Source organism: Rattus norvegicus, chromosome 10 (genome assembly GCF_036323735.1).
Source record: "Rattus norvegicus strain BN/NHsdMcwi chromosome 10, GRCr8, whole genome shotgun sequence".
NCBI classification, from domain to species: Eukaryota; Metazoa; Chordata; class Mammalia; order Rodentia; family Muridae; genus Rattus; species Rattus norvegicus.
In genome coordinates, this window is record NC_086028.1 from 60,134,290 (window position 1) to 60,154,241 (window position 19,952).

General features: G+C 42.4%; 1 protein-coding gene and 1 pseudogene across 3 annotated transcripts in view; one reads left to right on the forward strand and one right to left on the reverse strand.

Moving 5' to 3' along the window:
• Nucleotides 1-862: 862 nt before the first annotated feature.
• On the reverse strand, nucleotides 863-948 carry LOC120095488 (U2 spliceosomal RNA; annotated as a pseudogene).
• Nucleotides 949-5,027: 4,079 nt separating this feature from the next.
• The window catches only part of Mettl16 (methyltransferase 16, RNA N6-adenosine), a 46,122-nt gene continuing 31,197 nt past the window's right edge, over nucleotides 5,028-19,952 (forward strand). Inside the window, exons 1-3 of one of the 3 annotated variants that reach the window (NM_001402033.1) lie at nucleotides 5,028-5,163; nucleotides 7,631-7,758; nucleotides 18,343-18,542. In NM_001402033.1, coding sequence (NP_001388962.1) covers nucleotides 7,631-7,758; nucleotides 18,343-18,542 — 328 coding nt within the window. In that variant the 5' untranslated portion in view covers nucleotides 5,028-5,163. Of the gene's footprint in view, nucleotides 5,449-7,630; nucleotides 7,759-7,823; nucleotides 14,737-18,342; nucleotides 18,543-19,952 lie in introns of those variants that run through there. The other 2 variants (XM_056984671.2, XM_056984673.2) reach the window with 2 other exon arrangements.

The following is a 19,952-nucleotide window of genomic DNA, read 5'->3' on the forward strand; positions in this document are numbered from 1 at the left end:
ATCAGTAATGACTGGGTGTGACAAGTTTTTTTTTTTTTTGGTTCTTTTTTTCGGAGCTGGGGACCGAACCCAGGGCCTTGCGCTTCCTAGGTAAGCACTCAACAAGTTTTTAATTTTTTTTTTTTTTTGAGACAGGATTTCTCCGTGTAACCCTGACTGTGCTGGGATTAAAGGTGTGCTACACTACCCTGTTCCAGAAGAGTCTTTAAATTTTCTGTCGTGCCATATTTTATTTCCTTGTCTCCAAATGCCTATTAGACAACAGATAAAGTACAGAGTTCAGTAGTCTTGGGGTAGGGAAATGCAGGAAAAGTGCCTGAGGCAAAAGTAGCTTTTTTTAAAAAAAAAAAAAAATTATTTAATGTATATGAGTACACTGTAGCTGTCTTCAGACGCACCAGAAGAGGGCATCAGATCCCATTACAGATGGTTGTGAGCCACCATGTGGTTGCTGGGAATTGAACTCAGGACCTCTGGAAGAGCAGTCAGTGCTTTTTTTTTTTTTCGGAGCTGGGGACCGAACCCAGGGCCTTGTGCTTGCTAGGCAAGCGCTCTACCACTGAGCTAAATTCCCAACTCCACAGTCAGTGCTCTTAACCGCTGAGCCATCTCTCCAGCCCCCACCCCACTTTTTAAATACTGAAATCAATAGCCCAAGGGATAAATGGTGTGTATGCATAGATCATAAGTTAACAGACACCTTGAGTCTAACTCTGAAGACCATGAACACAACCAGGGCTCCAGAGCCCTTGTTCCCTGCCTTAGAGTAACCACAATTTGGAACTGGCTCCATAATCTTTGCTTTTTTTGTATTTTTCACACACACACATACACATACACACACACACACAAAGTCCTAAGCAGTGAGTTTTTCTACTCTGCTCATTTTGTAATTTAATATTAATGCATTTATTACACTTGATCTTAGCCAAAAGGCCGAGAAGCGATCATTAATGCATTTATTGTAGAATTTGTTCCTAAGCTTTATTCATGCAATGTGTATATGTTCACTCATTTGAACATTCTATTCTATTGTACCATAATTTATCTACCTGTCCAGAGGTATTAGTATTCTTTTTTTTTTTTTTTTTTTTTTCGGAGCTGGGGACCGAATCCAGGGCCTTGCGTTTGCTAGGCAAGCGCTCTACCGCTGAGCTAAATCCCCAACCATTAGTATTCTTTACAGACTTTTTTTTTTAACTTGATCAGTACTGCTAAGAGCATCCTGTATCTTTAGGCTTTCCAGAGCCCACGGGTAAGAAATGTTTCTCTGGAATTTATGTATATATACACACACACACATATATACATATATATACACACACATATATATACACATATATATACATATATACACACACATATATACATATATACATACATATATACATACATACATACATACATACATATATATATGTATATGCCCTGGGATGGAATTATGAGGTCCAATTACTTTTCAGAGCTCATAGGTCAATTGATGTCCCCAGCAGTGTTTGTGTTGCAACATCTACTCCTGAAGTCTTGGTGTCCCTTCCACCTCCCACAGCATCCCTAATTTTGGGTGTCTCTGCTGGTGACCATAAGCCAGCTCTTTCTTAGCCAGAGCCATGCCCCTTTAAACACCCCAGTGAATCTGTGGAGGTATTTTTCTGTACCCATGTATTCCTGACTGAACAAAAGTGAGCTCCTGAGACAGAAGAGCATGTCAGTCATGAGGTCTTCTCATGTGTCCATCAGAGCTGCAGGATCTTTCTGTGGATAGGTTACGTCTGCTCCACCCCAAAGCCTTGTCTCCTGGGGTGACAGAAGATACCTAATTCATTTTTTCCCATCACCCTCCCTCCCCATGGCCTTTCCTGCTTCTCAGGTGAACACAGTTGCCTCTACTCTGTGTTTCTTGAAGTGTGGTCTACACGACAGAAACAGTTACACCAGAGAATGATAGCTCTGTCAGAGTCTGACAGGGTGCTGGGAGCAAAGCACATCCTCAGACCTTCTCATACTGACTCGGACTCTCAGGGCTGCTTTCTGGATAATGAGTTCCCCAGGTGACATGCACATTCCAATTTGGGAGCTGCTGCTTTGGGGATTGCTAGAACAGAAGCCAGGCCAAGGTCATCTCTAAGCAGTTTCAACTACCCTCCCAACAGCTCTTCCAAGAACCAGACAACCTTCATCTACTTCTGGTCCTCCCCCTACTTCCGTTGCCTTTCACAGGGCAGTAAGGACACAGAGACACTGAAAAGACCTGCCTGCCAATAGAAGCCTGCTGAGATGTAGAGTGGGAGAATTTCCAATGGAAGGAGTTTTTTTCCTTCTGTGTGTAGCCCTGGTTGCTGCCCTGGAACTTGCTCAGTTTTCCAGGCTGTCCTTGAACTCTGATCTTGAGATCTGCCTGTCTATGCTTCCCAGGTGTTGGTATTAAAGGTGTGTGCTACCACTTTCTAGCTTATTTCTCTTAAACTTTTTTTTAAAATTCATTTTAGCGTCTGGAGAGACCCTCAGCAGTTAAATGCATTGGCTGCTTTTCTAGAGAACCCAGGTTCAATCCTCAGCACCTAAATTGCAGTTCACAGCTGTCTCGAATGCCAGTTTCAAGGGGATCCCACACCCTCTCTGGCCTTCGTGGGCATTGCATGTATGTGGTGCACAGACAAATTCAAGCAAAACACCCATATATATAAAAGTAATACAGAAAGTACTCAAAAAAAGTATTTTTTAAAGTTCTATTGTTTTCATTTTGTGTGTGTAGGTGTTTTGGCTGCATGTATTTCTGTGCATCACCTGTGTGCCTGTGGAGATGCCAGAGACATTGGGTCCCCTGCATCTGGAGTTATAAGACAGTTCTGAGCTGCCCTATGGGTCCTGGAAATTGACCCTGGGTCCTTTGGAAGAGCAGACAGCACTCTTAACTGCTGAGCCATCTCCACAGCCCTACTTTTCTTTTTTTTTTTCCTTCTGCAGCAAAGCGTTTATTACATCTTGAAGAGCCAGCCCTACTTTTCTAAAAGATCTATTTTTTTTAATTGTGTGTGTTTCTGTGTTCTGGTACATGCATGTGAGTGTAGTGCCTGAGGAGGTAAGAGGGTGTCGGATACCCTGGAGTGTGCGAGATAAGCTATTGCAAGCCACCCACCAACATCCACAAAATCTATCAGAATTTTTTTTTGCAAATATTTAGAAACAAAAATCTTTAAAAAGTAACTTGTATGAGCATATGGCATAGGCATGTGTGCACATTTGTGGAAACCAGAAGAGGCCATTGGATGTCCTCTGTCATTCATTGTCTCCCTCTTCCTTTGAGGCAAAGTCTGTCTGTGAACTTGAGCCTTATGTTTTTTCTTTTTTTAACCAGTGAGCCCCAGGTATGCCTTGCTTGTTATGTGGAGACTGGGGTCCAAATTCTGGTCTTCATGAATGCCCATTAAGTGTTATGAGCCCTCTCACCAGACCACATTTTATAGCTATGCCATCTCATCTATCTATCTATCTATCTATCTATCTATCTATCTATCTATCATCTATCTATCTAGTGGTGTTAGTTTACACAGGCCTTTGCATTCCACCACTGGTCTAGTGACAGAATGTTGCTTTGGCTTTTTGAGGGGGTCTCTCATAGACCAGGGTGGCCTTGAACTTGATATACAGCAGAGGAACTCATACTTCAGCTTCAACATCCCAAATGCTGGCATTTACAGGCCTAGAACACCATTCTCAGGGTGAGATGAAGAAAAATTGAAGGTGGGGCAATTGAGGAGGGTATTGGCATGGCTTATAGCTAAGTAGCCAAGGTCAAGGAGGTCTTGGTCATGATTTGCTTCATTCTGAAAGGTGGCTCAAAGTCCTGATTGCTTGAGGGAAGCAACTGGGCTCCCAGAAGACAATTATTCCTGCTGCAGCATACAGCGCCCTCTATCCAGGTAATGAACCTCTGTGTGTATAGAAGAGGCAGTCCTGTCCTTAGAGGCCTAGCATTGCTGCATGAAAGTACTTATTGATCAGTCCTATTGTTCCAGGAACACAAGGTGACTGACTCCTTATGAGTCAACTGAAACGCCCTTTGGGCGATTTGGAACAGAACATTTTAAAAATTGACAATGAAATGCCTGAAGGTGCTAGATATGAAATGCCGGATTTTATCCTCTTGCCTTGTGAGTCCAAACAGATTCAATGCATTTTAGCCAAATCTGTTCCTTTTTGAAAAGAAAAATTAAAAAGGGGGTTTACTTTTATGTGTATGGGTGTTTGCCTGCATGTTTGTGCGCCACGGGCACGCGTGCCTTGTGGAAGGCAGTTGGGACTAGAGTTACAGCTCGTTTTGAGTCACCATATTGGGGCTGGAACTCGAACGTGGGTCTTTTGTTAGAGTAGCTAGGGCTCTTAACTGCAGAGCCATTTCTCCGTCCTCCGTCCCCCATCCCACACAAAGCAGTTTTTTTTTTTTTCTTTTCTTTTCTTTTTTTCGGAGCTGGGGACCAAACCCAGGGCCTTGTGCTTGCTAGGCAAGTGCTCTACCACTGAGCTAAATCCCCAACCCCTCAAAGCAGTTTTTAAGTGCCATTTATTTATCTGTCCATCTCACAGGTTTATCTGTAATTACTGTGTCATCACCACATAGGCTTGCTGTGCAGTGTTAACTGCCATCACACCCAAGAGTAGCCTTTTCTAGCCTTCCTATTTCCTGCCCAAGACTAGATTTAGTACGATTTAATAAGGATGAAGAGAGCTGACGAAAGCTACAATTAAAAAAAAAAGTTTACAGCTTGGTGGAGTAGCTCACTCCTGTAATCCCAGCACCCAGGAAGGCCAGGGGAGGAAGATGGTTCCAAGTCCCTGACCAGTCTCCATGGCAGCAAACAAGAGAGAGCATCCCTCCAACTGCCAACCGAAGACTCCCTGTCGACTACTCCTCCCAAGCCCTGGTGAAAACAGGCTTCCATTTCTAAGTATCGCGACAGTTCCTTCTTTCTTTAGGCTCGGCCAAAAGTCTCGCGAGACTAGCCTATCCAATCACGGCGCTGAGTGGCTGCGCAAGATGGCGGCGCGCTTGGAGCGTAGCATCTGCGTCTTTAGGAGCTTGGCTGTGTGAGTGGGTTGGGATTCTTGGGCTTTTGCAGGCCCAGCCACACACTCTGTCCAGCTACTACATTGGCCTACGAGGTGCGTGGTTCAAAATCTCTTATTCGGTTGCGCACAAGGATCGCGTAAGAAGTGGATCATCTGCTTTTATCCTCTGGTTGTCGGATCCTCAGGGGCTTAACGTTGGATCAGAAGCCGGGGACCTGGGGCGGGTGTGTGCGTGAACGCAGGCGGTAGGTGGGAGGAGTTGAAGGAGAGAGTTCCTCATCACTCTCCTAGGCTGATGTTTAGAGAGCGCTGAAACCGAGACGGGAAGAAGACGTGGATGAGCCAGAGAAGTGGCAGAGGATAAGTCAAATTTATGAGGTGGGGGCGTGAAGAGAAAACGCAAGTGTTGGGGCCGAGGTGGGAGACATCTGTTGAGTTTTCTGTTCTTAAAACGTAAAAAAACAAAACAAAACTTGGTACGTATAAATGTTTTGCCAGCATGTATGTCTGCACCACGTGCACAGTGCAGGCAGAGGCCAGAAGAGGATGATGTCATGGGACTGGGTTACCAGATGGTCGTGAGCAGCCATATGGGTGCTGGGAATCAAACCCAGGTTCTTTGGAAGAATAGCTGGTGTTCTTAACCGTTGATCTAACTCTATAGCCTCCATAGAAATGATGTGTGGAAGAGATAAAGGCCAAGAGGAATCCAGGAAATATGAAGTTTTAAAGAGGAAAGAAAGAAGGCTGGCCTCAAGGCCTTTTGGATTTTGGACCCACTCCGATGAGCCTCTTTTTGTTATTGTTGAAACTCACCTGGGCTGCCTATTCAGAAGGAGAATGCTATGTCTCAGCGGCATATACAGTGGAAAATGTTTCATAGTCATTCCTTCATTTTCTTTGGTGTTGATGACTGAACCCAGGGCCTTGCACGTGCTAGGCACATGCTCTCTCACTCTGAGCTACATCTCCTGGTGACTTCATATTCTTTCCAGTCAACAAATAGTTGAGTGCCTCCTCTTTTTTTTTTTTTTTTTTTTTGGTTCTTTTTTTTTCCGGAGCTGCGGACCGAACCCAGGTGTGCTTCCTAGGCAAGCGCTCTACCACTGAGCTAAATCCCCAACCCCGAGTGCCTCCTCTTACAGACCCTGTTTTAAGTATTTGGGAACCTCAGCGAACAAATATATTCCCTCATTGAGTTTACTTGTAGGGAAAATTTTAAAAATTAAGGCAGGGGCTGGGGATTTAGCTCAGTGGTAGAGCGCTTACCTAGGAAGCGCAAGGCCCTGGGTTCGGTCCCCAGCTCCGAAAAAAAGAACCAAAAAAAAAAATTAAGGCAAATGTTCACTAAATGTCAAGTGAGTAAATTCCAAAGACAGAAGTTAGGATGGGAATGGAGTATGTGTTCTAGCCACTGAACATTTTAGCCAGATGCCTAAGGAAGACTAAACTGGCATTTGACTAAAGACCTAGGGTGGGGATATGTTCAGGGTGTGTGCATTTCAGTGGGGAGCACAATCCATGCCAACTGAACAGCCTTGGGTACAAAATGAGTTCCCAGTCAGCCTGGGCTACTAGAGACCTTGTCTAACAGCAATAAGAAGAAAAAGACAAGTACAAGTAGTCCTGAGGCACTTGGTTGGGAAGTGGCTCAAAGGCCAGTCGCAGGAACAGAGTAAACTGGTACTAGCAGACACTCAGTTAACTTTGAGGAGTGGGATGGATGGATAGAAATCCAGAAGTTAGTTATCTTGGGTGTAGCAGTCCTTGGTAGAATATGTGTGAGACATTGTGTTAAATTCCAGTTGAAAATTTTTTTAAGCAAAAGTTAAAGAATCAAGAGGAGTGACTTTATTGAGTGTGTCTGTTATAATCTGAACAAATAGTATAGAAAAATGAGCTGAATTGGCCAAGGTTGTAACTTGAGTCACATATGTTGAGAGTACGTACCTGCAAACTGTACTCTTTAATGTGTTGCAGAGTCCTAGCACATCAGCATCTCCTAAACTTGTTAGAGGAGCGCCTTTCTTTTTGCCCAGCATTACATGAAAGAAAACCACTTATTTTGGTATTCTCGGGGCCCGGGCACTGTCCTCAGTTTATGCTGTTTTTTACTCCCATTCTATAAGGGGCATTGAAATTAGGGAATTGAAATTGCTACATAGTGAGTGTCTACCATTTAGTGTGTGTGTGATTCTGGAGATGGAGCCCAGGGCCTTGAACATGTTGGCAAGTGCTCTGCTGATAGCTATATGCTCTTGAGGGGTGGGGCAGGCTTACTGAGGGTACTGCACTGGCTGCAAGTTGGACTGACTTGCTTTACTATTTGTGTGTTACTTGCTTGTTTCTGAGGGGGGTCTCACACTGTAGTCAGACTGGCCTGGAATTCACTGTGTAGCCCAGGCTTGTTGCAAGCTTAGTGTGATCCTGCCTCTGCCTCTCAAGTACTGGTGTTACAGTCGTGAATGTACTCCTGTCCCCATCAGGAGTGCTTTTTGGAACTAAATATGCTGATTTCCTCTCTATCTTTCTCACAATCTCCTCTTCTCTCTCTTTAAAGATGGCGCTAAGCAAATCAATGCATGCAAGAAATAGATACAAGGACAAACCACCTGACTTCGCGTATCTGGCGTCTAAATATCCAGACTTTAAGCAGCACATTCAGATAAATCTGAATGGGAGAGTAAGGTAGGTAACTCATGAAAAGTTATTAATCTATCATTTGAGTATGATCTGAGTGGCTGTGATGTGACAGGAAGCATGCTGGACAAAGAAGACCTGAATGGTAGCTATATACATCATATGAAAAACCTCACATGACTTTGGGCAAATGGATTATCCACCCTGGAGGCCAATTTTTTACATCTAACAAATGAGAAAATTGGCAAGTCTCTTAATGGCTAACTTCCTGCTTCTACAACAGAGATGCCAATGTAACTCGGGCTAGGATTGTGTTTTATGTGATCCAGTGCTTGGTGAGTGTCAGAATGTCTTATTTTGAGGAATGTGATAACTAGAATGTTAAGACTGTTGCAAGGATGTAGCTTGGTTGTTGCAGTTGACCTGGCGTTCATGAAGCCCTATCTCTAGCCTTGCATAAACCAGGGGTTGTGGAGTACACAGTGGTGATGACAGCACTTGGGAAGTGGAGGCAGGAGGATCAGTTCAAGGGCATCTTTGCTTACATATTGAGTTTGAGGCTATACTGGGTTATTTGAGACTATTTCAAAACCAAAGAATGCAGAAATGATGATAAATGATGTAAGAATGTGAGAAAATAAGCGTGCTATACCTGAGGTCATAGATGCACCTAAGACCATGCCAGGCTTGTCAGCAAGTAATCTTAACCCACCCCAGCATGGTCTTCAGTCTTTTGTTCATAGTTTTGTGTACCAGTTGACTTTTTTTTTTTTCTTTTTTTCAGAGCTGGGGACTGAACCCAGGGCCTTGCGCTCGCTAGGCAAGCGCTCTACCGCTGAGCTAAATCCCCAACCCCACCAGTTGACTTTCTGTTGTTGTAGTAAATGGCAGTCATAGGAGGAGGGAAGGCTCGGTGCTGGAACTGTGCTCTAGACAAAGTGACTTTGTTGCTGAGGTTTGTGTCATGACTAGAAGTGTCTAAGGAACAGCTCACCATAACTTAGGCACTGGGAAGTGAGAGGAAAAGGAACAGGATCTCTGAGCCCCTTTGGAGGCCTGTCCTTAATGACTGAAACACAGGTACTAACGCTTCCTAATTGTGCCAAACTATGGACTGAACCCTGTTTTGTTTGTTTGTTTTAAATCTCTTGAGTTCAAGGCCAGCCTGGTCTTGACCAGACTCACAGAGTGAGTTCCATGACCTAGCTTCATGAATGCTATACTGAAATCCTGCCTGGAAAAAACAAAAACAAAAAAGTAAACAAACAAAAAAGAAATTCATAGTTCTGAGGGCTCATGTTGGGGTTCTGGCATCATGAACAGTTATTTATTTATATATTTAAATTCAGTCTTTATGACTAAAGAATAGTCCTCAAGGGCTGGAGAGATGGCTCAGTGGTTTGAGCACTGACTGCTCTTCCAGAAGACCTGTGATTGATTTCCAACAACCATGTGTTGGTTCACAATTGTCTGTAACTCCAGTTCCAGCTGGTATGACACCCTCTTCTGGCACTGCATACATGTGGTTTAGACACACATGTAGACAAAAGGTCCATACACATTATAAAAATAAAGGAAATGAATAGTCCCATATCAGGGAAAGCTACTATGTGTGTCTGTGGGGGTGGGTGGCTTTGTGCTTGCTGTAGCACACATTGAAGTCAGAGGACAACTTGCCAGAAGTTGGTCTCTCCTGCCATGTGGGTTTGGGGATGGAACTGAGATTTTTGGTCAGGTTTGGTGGCAAACTCCTTTATCTCTGTCACCCTAAAATTCAGTCTTTTATTTTTAAAAATTTTTTTATGAGTATGGGTGTTTTACCTACATATATGTCTGCACCACTTGTGTGTCTGGCACCCATGGAGGTCAGAAGAGATTCTGGCATCAGATCCCCTTAACTCGAGTTACAGACAGTTGTAAACTGCCACGTGGGTGCTAAGGATCCAACCAGGGTCCCTTTGGAGGAGTGGCCAATGCTCTTAACTACTGAGCCATTTCTCCAGTCCCCCTGAAATTCAGTCTTAATGATTTGTATGACTTTATCCACTTCTAATGCTAGTGTGAATACAGTTTATATGTGTTAAGTTACTAAAGCTTAGTTTTGGGTGGCAGTCGCATTGTTTTCTATGTATAAGTCCTTCTTACCTGCTGTCCTTAGGTTACTAGCAGTAGCTGTACTAAATGTTGACAACAAATGGAGAAAGTCACTGACATGCCTTTTACTGCTTTGTATAACTGTGTTTGTTTTAATGTATTCATATGAGACGGACGTAGTATGTGGGAGTTCAGAGGACAACTTGGTAGAATAGGTTCTCTTCTTCCACCTTTATATTGGGTGCTTTACCCAAAAGTTGAATTACTTGTGTCCATGTTGTCGTCATCGTCATCCCTTTCCTACCCCATGAGACAGGGTCTCTGTGTAGCCTTGGCTGTCCTGGAACTTGCATTGTACTGTAGACCAGGCTGGTCTCCAACTCAGAGATCTTCCTGCCTCTGCTTCTGCCTCCTGAGTTCTGGGATTAAAGGAATGTGCCACCATTACCTAGCTAGCTGTGCCCTTTAATTGTGTTAAAGAAACCACTTTTTGGATGAGGCTGTATTCTACTCCTTCTCGGTACCTCTCAGCAGACAGTGGTAGAGCCATGGTGTCACAGCAGTACTGTTGTCTCTTGCCAGCACTTCAGATTCAAAGTTAGTAGCTCTGCTTTCCAAATTCTTCCTATGGATTTTCCAGTTTCAGTTCTCCAAAACTGATTTTAGACATAGCCTCTCCACCTGCATTAGGCAGGTGGCGACACGCAGGTAAATCTCAGGTTCAAGACCACGCTGGCTCACAGAGCAAGTTCCAGGACAGCCAGAGAAGCAGTGTCTCGAGAAAAACCAAAAGGCAAGAAAGGAAGGAAGGCCCTCCCCCCTTTTCATAGGATATTGTATCATGGGCTCCTTAATATTGCTTAATAAACTCAGTAGATGGCTTTTTTTTTTGTTGTTGTTTAAATATGCTCCCACATAACTAGTTTTTACAGTTGAATCTGGATTGAAAAGAATACTTTTTCATTTCTTCAAATTCTACTCTTACAACATAGTCTTTACCTTGCACTGAATTTACTTACCAGTTTCGTCATATAATGCCTTTCCAGACCATACTCTTTGTAAACATATACAAATCCCTTGAAAGTAAGCAGAGTGCCTTACTGCTTGCCTCAATAGTTGTGCATGCGTGTGTGCGTGTGTTTGATTGTGTGCAACCTCTCTACTTTTTAAATCTTCTTTACTCCATAAATCTCTTTTTCACTCCCACATTTGACCTCCATATGAACGCTGTGGCACATACACACAATATTTTAAATTAATATTTAAAAGCATTATATAGTATATTAATTATTTATAGATGTAATTCTTCATATTGAGGACCCTGAAAACAGTTGTTGACTTTGTGATGTAGGGCTTAAATAAAGGGGTTGGACTTCTGTGTAGCCCAGGTTAGTTTTGAACTAGTAATTATTCTGCCCCAATGTCCTGAATCCTAAAATTACATGTGTCTGTGTCTAGCCTCTAATCTTATTCATTCACTCACTCACTCACTCACTCACTCACTCACTCACTCACTTTCAAATTTGCACAGACCTGCCTGCTTCTGCCACTGCCTCCTAAGTGGTGGGATTAAAAGTATGTGCCATCATGCCCAACTTACCTTCTGTACTTTATCATAAGCAAATTGTATGTTCAGAATTGTGTTTAAAGAGATACATTGTTTCATTTGTTTTATGCCTGTGTGTGCCTGACCTTAGTGTACATATCTGCACTGTGTGCGTGCAGGAACCTTCAAAGGTCAGATTAGGGCATTGGATTCTTTGGTACTGGGGTACGTTATAGATGACTGTAGATGATGGGAATTGAACCTGGGTCCTCTGCAAGGACAGCTAGTGCTCTTAACTGCTGAGCCATCTCTCCAGCTCATAACAGATACATTCTAAGAACTTTGTAGAGAATGGATTGCAGAGAGAATTAAGGTAACTGGGAAATGAAATCTCAGATTAAGATATTAGTGGCCTATCTAGGTGAAGGCAGTAAATGAAACTCACAGAAATTCCCAAGTATAACCAGGAATATGTGGTAGAAATTAGGAAGAGAAGAGCCAAGTGTGAAGCCTGAGGGAAGGTGGTAGAGCCATTAGTGAGTATAGAGCAACAGATAAGCTAATTTAGGAAGATGCTTTCAGTTGGGTATCTGAGGACCTTGGAACACCTGAGTGGAATATTTAATAGGCAATGGACAATAAGTTCAAAGAAAGGGGCACCATGATTGTGGGACGGTTGTTTGTTAAGGGCAGAAGAGAAGTGAAGCAGGAATTCCCTGTGTAGGGAATGGATGCAGTTGGTTTGGAGAACCATGTGGAAATGTGGATATATATGAGCGTGGTTGAGAAGTAACAGACAGGAAGAAAGGAAAGACAGAAAGAACAGGTCACAAAGAACATTGAGGCAGAGAGCTGGCTGGTGGATGAAGAGACCTGACACCAGTCTGAAGACTTGAGGGTGATTGCTAGGGCTCCACATGGCAGAAGGAGAGAAAAGCAGCTGAACTCCCACACATTTGACCTCCATATGAACGCTGTGGCACATACAATATTTTAAATTAATATTTAAAAGCATTATATAGTATATTAATTATTTATAGATGTAATTCTTCATATTGAGGACCCTGAAAACAGTTGTTGACTTTGTGATGTAGGGCTTAAATAAAGGGTTTCATGCTTGTGCGGCAAGCATTCTGCCACTGAGCTATTCCCCAATCCTGGAGAGACAGAGACAGACAGACAGACAGACAGACAGACAGACAGAGACAGAGACAGAGACAGACAGAGACAGACACAGAGTGTGTGAGAGAGACAGAGAGAGATACAGAGAGATTTTTGTGTTTTTGGTTTGTTTTTCAGGATAGACTTTTAGGACTAAAGTGTGCATCATTGTTCCAGGCTGCAGCTCCCTAAAGGTCCTGCAGTGTGGAGAACTAACAGTGTTTTATATTCTCACGTGGGAGTCTGTGCCTTTATAGTACACTTTGAATTGGCCTGTTTTTTTTTAAAAGATTTATTTATTTTATTATATATAAGTACACTGTAGCTGTCTTCAGACACACAAGAAGAGAGCATCAGATCCCATTACAGGTGGTTGTGAGCCACCATGTGGTTGCTGGGAATTGAACTCAGGACCTTTGGAAGAGTAGTCAGTGCTCTTAACCACTGAGCCATCTCTTCAACCATGGGCCTTTTATACGTAGGCCTCTACCTCTCAAGTATTAAGGTGTCAATGATTATTATTTATTGTTTTGGGGTTTTTTTTTGTTTGATTGTTTTGTTTTTGTTTTTGTTTTTTTTTCTTTTTCTTTTCTTTCTTTTTTTTTTTTTTTTTGTTTTGTTTTTGAGTCTGTATTTCTCTGTGTAGCCTTGGCTGTTCTAGAACTAGATCTACGGAGATCCTGTATATGTCTCCCAAGTTCTGGGACTAAAGACATGCAACACCACTACACTACCTGGCTCAAAATTAATTTAAAAAGTTTATTTATGGTACTGGGAGATTACTTTAGTGGATAAGAGCACTCTTACTGCTCTTACAGAGGACTTGTATTTGATTTCCTGTACCCACTTGGTGGCTTACAACAGTCTAACTCTAATTTCAGATGATATGATAACCCCTTTTGGTATCTGAAGGCACTGTATACATGTGGGACACAGTCATGCTTGCAGGCAAACACCCATACACACAAAACAAAAATAATTTTTTTAAACTAAGAGTTCCTATTACATTTAGTCATCATTTGTGCATGCCCTATGCATGAGTGCAGTCCTGTGCCACAGGATGTGTGAAGGTCAGACAGGAATAGTGGGAGTCTGTTTACTCTTTCTAGCATCCGGGTTTTGGGGTTCAAACTCAAATTGTTAAGCTTGGTAGTACCTGTCTTTATTCACTAAGCCATTCTGCCAACCCTTCAAAGTGTCTGTTTTATAATAGATACAAAGAATTTCCTCCCTGGCAATAGTCAAAGAGACACCTTGTTTGTGGTGTTCTCTTTTTTAAATTTATTCTTTTTCGTTAGGAGTACACTGTTGCTGTCTTCAGACACACCAGAAGAGGAGATCAGATCCCATTACAGATGGTTGTGAGCCACCATGTGGTTGCTGGGAATTGAACTCAGGACCTTTGGAAGAGCAGTCAGTGCTCTTAACCTCTAAGCCATCTCTCCAGCCCCTGTGGTGGTATTCTTATGTCAGGGGCGAGCAGATGGCAGTCCTTCGTTCATTCTAGCCTGATGGCCGGCTTGGTGGCCAAAGCTGCTTCATGCCTAGGGCACATGACAATTTTTTTTTAAACTTTCACAGAGGAAAGCAAATATGCCTGTGAAAAGAAGACATGGCTGTTAACATTTTTCTTCAGTTTTTTCAATGTTGTCTGAGTGTGTGTTTGTGTCTCGTGATGCATATGTGTAGGTTAGAGAAGAACTTCGAGGAGTTGGTCCTCTCACTGTGGCATCCAGGGATCAGGACTGTGTGGCCAGTGCTTTTACCCTATCTTGGGTGTGGGGATCCTGAGGAAAGGGCAGTCAGGGAGAGTCTTCTCTAAAAATGAGCATATTTGCTTTTTGGTTATCTGTTATGTTTCCTTATCATTTTAATTTGTGTTAGTGTGTGTATGAGGTGTCAGTGTTCCTGGGGAATGCTGTGGCATGGACACATTTCTTAAAGGCAAGAGGATGGACACATTCTCGAGACAGAGTAGCCAGGTAACAGCTACTAACTTTGTAAATTTTTGTTTAATTTTACTTGATGTGTATACCTGCATGTGTGTCTCTGCACCACATGTGTTTTGGAGCCACTGGAAGCCAGAAGAGGTCTCAGCCCTGGAACTGGAGTTACAGATAGTTGTGAACTGCCATGTGGGTGCTGGGAATCAAACCCAGGTGCTTGAAAGAGCAGTCAGTGCTCTTAACTACTGAGCCATCTCCTGCCCCTCCAGAGGACAGCAGGTGAGAGTCAGTTCTTTTCTCCCATCACTGGTTGTGGGAGATTGATCTAGGTCATCAGGCTTATGTGACAAATGCTTTTACCTGCTGAGCTATCTCCCTGGACTGTTTTTTTTTTTTTTTTTTCAGAGCTGGGGACCGAACCCAGGGCCTTGCGCTTGCTAGGCAAGCGCTCTACCACTGAGCTAAATCCCCAACCAAAGATTTATTATTATTATTTTTTATGTATATGAGTAGTACACTGTAGCTGTCTTCAGCCGCACCAGAAGAGCACATCAGATCTCATTACAAATGGTTGTGACCCACCATGTGGCTGCTGGGATTTGAACTCAGGACCTCGGGAAGCGCAGATGGAGCGCTTAACCACTGAGCCATCTCTCCAGCCCCCTGGACTGTTTTTTACAGGAAAAAGAACACAAAATTATTATATGCTTCATGTAATAAAAAAAAAAAGACTGTCAGACTATAGTATAGCATATGTAGAAGGGGCTGAGATGGCCAGTATTGACAATGTGATGATTGTCTTTCTTCTTTCCTATATCCCTCACTGCTTCGTTATAATTCTATCAGACTGCTGCGATTTAATTTTAGGTTTGTTTTTCATAGTACCCAACTCCATAGCAACAGCCTGCTGTTTCTGTGAGCTCTGTTAGTTGATCTGTGAGCTCTGTTAGTTGATCTTGAACATAGTGCAAGATTAAAAACAAACTTTTGTTTTTAAACCAAAGACCAACACTGAAGGTGGGTTGTAATTGATGACTAGTGTTTCTAGTCCCTCACTGATTATCCAGTGATGGAGAACAGTGTTGCAACAAGGCTGACAGGCTTTGGTGTTTATTGATACATTCGAGGCTCAGCTTCTGCAGTATTAGAATTATCCTTGTATAGTGGAAATGCATATTCTAAAACGCATCTCTAGAGATGATAACAAACAAAGTACTCATTTGTAGCCGAGAGGGAATCGTTCTGGGGAAATCAGAAGCCTGTTGACAATAGGCTGTTTGTGAAGCTGCATGTGTTAAAGAAACAAGAAAGACTGGTGGAATGAATAAATGCTAATTTTCACGTGAGAGCTAATTTTAGTTCCTAGGCCTCCCTGTGATCTTGGAAATGAGAATAAAAAAGATCTTGCTTGTGCTCAGGATTTGCCGTGTCCCAGGGTGCTAATGTGACCTAGATATTTAAGCAGTGAAGTTGTGTGACTAGACTTTGCCCTACAAAAGATTTCTAACACTTGGACTAATGTCTGCCTTTTCTTAGAACTAAAAAAGGAACAGTCAATTTTGTTAATAGAGTCTTAGAATCAGCTTTCATGGTTTCCATTTACTCCTTTCACTAGTTAGTCTTCTCTCTGCTTCATATGTAATGATTTTGGTGATAGGTTCCTGTGCTGTTGTTTATTAGAATGAGAAAGAAAATATGTGTGTGTGTTGGATCACTGTTCCAGGCAGTCATATTGTATACCTCTGGCTGCTTGATGTTAACTGTGAAATCCTGGTTGGCCTTGAACTTGCAAAGATCTTTCTGCCTCTGCCTCATAATTGTTGAGAATGCAGGTATATGCTTTCATGCCCGACAGATTTTGTCAAACCCAGTGTTCTGGTGGTGGTGGTGGTGTTTGTGTGGTATTTTTGAGACAGGATCTCGTGAACTTCTGATCCTCCTGCCTCCCCTCCTCCCAAGCACTGAGATTATGGGGGTTCACTACCATGCCCCGTTTAATGTGGTTCTAGGAGTCTAATCCAGGGTTTTTCTTTGCAACAGGCAGGGTTTCATTATGTAGCTTTGTCTGACTTGTACCTCACTCTGATCAGGCTGGCCTCAAACTGAAGAGATCTGCCCACCTCTGCCTCCCCAGTTGCTGAGATTAAAGGTATACACCACTGTGCCTGTTAGAAAATGAAAAAAATTTTTTTTCTTTTTCTTTTCTTTATTTCGGAGCTGGGGAGAAAATGGAAAATTTTAAATATACCTTTTAGACCACTTAATGGGAAAAATTATAGAAAGTCATCAGTCCTGGATAATATAAGGTCATATGGCATGTGTGAAAAAAGAAAAAAGTTGGGATTGAGAAGCTAGGTCAGTCAATAAGATGCTTGCTACACAAACACGATGACCTTAGTTTCTTCCCCTAGTACCATCGTGTGTGCCTGGTTCGCTGGTGTATACCTATAATCCTAGTGCTTGAGAAGCAGAGAGGAGGAGTCTTGGTACTTGAACTCTAGGTTTAAGGGGAACCTGGAAGAGTGGTAACCATCTGGCATAGTGCTATATCGGAACATGGTCCGTTAATGGCTACTCAGCCATGAACTAACAATTGTTTTGTTCACAGGTATAAAGAAAGACCTTCTGTCATTTGATTAGTTAATGTTTCTTTCCCTGAATTGTTATTTTGAAAGCTATTCCTGATAAATTTCCTAGATATGTAACCCTGGATTTTCACAGGTGGGCTGCAGAGTACCACTGACAAGTTGTAAGATCGTAATTAAGTTACTGGTTATGCTCTTGAGAAAATGCTTTCAAACTTTGTTTTGGAAGGAGCCTCTAGGTTTTTAGGTTCCTTTAATTTCTAAAGTTTTACATTTGAGAACTTAAGACTTTACACATAGTATGATGGGATATTAGATCAGCCAGTATATTGGAATAGGGTGTGAATATGTTTATTTTTTACTTGAATATAGATTATTCAATGTGTAGGATTGAATTCTATTTCTGTCATTGAAGATGGCATTAGCCCACCCTTTTAATAAACTTGATTGGTTCCATAGGAGTAAAATAGAATATTTTGTTAAGGTGAGGTCTCTTTTTTGGCTGGGCTCTGGAACTTGGTATGTAGACCAGGCTGGTCTCTAACCTAACAGGCCTGCTTCTGCCTCCTAAGTAGGGAGAGTAAATGTGTATGCCACCACTTTTGGCCTTTTTTTTTTTTTTTTTTTTTTTTTTTTTTGAGGCAGCATTTCCTGGTATACTTTCGGCTGTCCTGGAACTCAGTCTCTGAACCAGGCTAGCCTCGAACTCGAGATCCACCTGCCTCTGCTTACCGAATGTTGAGATCAAAGGTATTCCCCAAAATGACCTGGCTGGACCCCCCTCCCCAATTTTTGAGTGTGTTTGAATATGTTGGTGTCAATGATGCTGATAGCTAAAAAAAAACAAAACAAAACAAACAAAAAAAACCCAAAACCCAGAGTTCGTAAAGCACTTACTATGTATCAAGAGCTGTATTCTTTTCAGAGACTGTTATTGGCATTGGTATTGGAACTCCTTCCTACCTTAACGGCTGAGAAAAGTGCCAGGCAGGCCCAAGGCTTGTCCAGGGTCTGTCTAAGACAAACCAGACAGGGATTGGAACAGCACTCTGAAACCCTGTGCTTCATGCATGGAGGCCGTCTTTCTGTGGACAACTATTGCTTTTCATAGGCTGTGAGGGTCTCAAGTACCCCTGTGTGTCTGCTGTGTCCTACGCTGAATGTAACTTTTCATGTGTGATTTCTTTAGGAAATTCAAATGGGCATTGGGTCCCTGGTATAGCTGTTTGATATGGCAAAGATGCTAGTGTACCTCAGGGTGCATATTAATCAGTTTGTGTTCTTTTTCTCTACTCCTCAGTCTTAATTTCAAAGACCCTGAAGCAGTCAGAGCTCTGACTTGTACTCTCCTGAGAGAGGACTTTGGACTTTCTATTGATATTCCTTTGGAGAGACTAATTCCCACAGTCCCCTTGAGACTTAACTATATTCACTGGGTAGAAGATCTGATTGGTCACCAGGATTCTGACAAAACTACTCTCCGAAGAGGAATTGACATAGGTAGGTGGTTCTTCCTTCCATAGGTTTACATTGTCAGACTCTAAAGCTCTTCCAGTGTTAACTGCAAGAAGCTTTTACTTGGTGCACAAGGAGATTTCTGACAGTGGTTTCTCTTGAGAGGGGATGTCCAGGTAAGTTAGGTAGCAAGGGGTAAGTGAAGTGTGGAAGGAAAAAGAGGTCCTTGTTAACATAGCTTTCAAGTTTTTACCTTAGCATCTGTTTGTTGGGCATTTTCTGCTCTGTTATTAAATAATTTTTAATTAAACTTTATTATTTTATGATGATGATGATGATAATGGTGGTGATGGTGATGGTGGTGTTTTAAGACTGTGTAGCCGTGGTGTCCTGCAACTAGCTCTGTAGATCAGGCATAGAGATCTGCCTCTCTGCCTACTGAGTGCTAGGATTATAGGATTAAAGACATGTGCCAACTACCAAGTTATAAAGTGCACCCCCATCCAGACGTCCTGACTGTGCTGGAACCAGCTATGTAGAGCGGACTATAGCCCTGCCTCTGCTCCCACATGCTGGCGTTAAAGGTTCGACCTCAGAATTTCCATTGTCTGGTCTTTACTCTGTTCTTGAAGTCCCACTTAATGTTATGTTTCTTTTGTTTTCCACACTTGTCTTGTAGACCACCAGACCTTTTTATACGTTATTTCCTGTGCCTCAAACTTCTCTCATTGATATTACATTTATCAATTCAAGTCTGCTTTCTCCATAAAAGCTTTCTCTGACCTTAAAACCTAAGAAAGATTACCTTCTTGGTTTTAATACATGGTTAATATTTTTTATTTTTTATTTGCTACTAGACTACAAACTGTAATTACAATAGTCTCTCCAGGCCTAATTCTTTTTTTTTTTTTTCTTTTTTTTCTAAAATAATTATTTTACACACACACACACACACACTGTCACTATCTTCAGACACAGCAGAGGAGGGCATTAGATCTCATTACAGATGGTTGTGAGTCACCATGTGGTTGCTGGGAATTGAACTCAGGACCTCTGGAAGAGCAGTCAGTGCTCTTAACCACCGAACCATCTCCAGCCTTAAGGCATTATTCTTTAAACATTTACATTCTGAGTACTTCATGTGAGCTAAGCACTGGAGACCTGGTGGAGTTCAGTTATTTATGTTCATGTTAGAAGATGGCTGATGTGTCCCAGGAAGCTAAATGCTTGACTTGAAAAGTATGGTGGCAGGTGTTTGTGATCCTAGCACTTGGGTTATGGCAGTGGGAGGATAGCAAGTTTCAGGCCAATGCTGGCCTGGGCGATGCAGTGAGACCAGAAGTGGGGAAGGAAGTAGGGGAAAGGGACTCTAGCCTATTAGGTGCTAATTGCATTTTAATTATGCCCCAAACCCACTAAAGTAACACTTGGGGATATATGAGGTTAATGGATTTT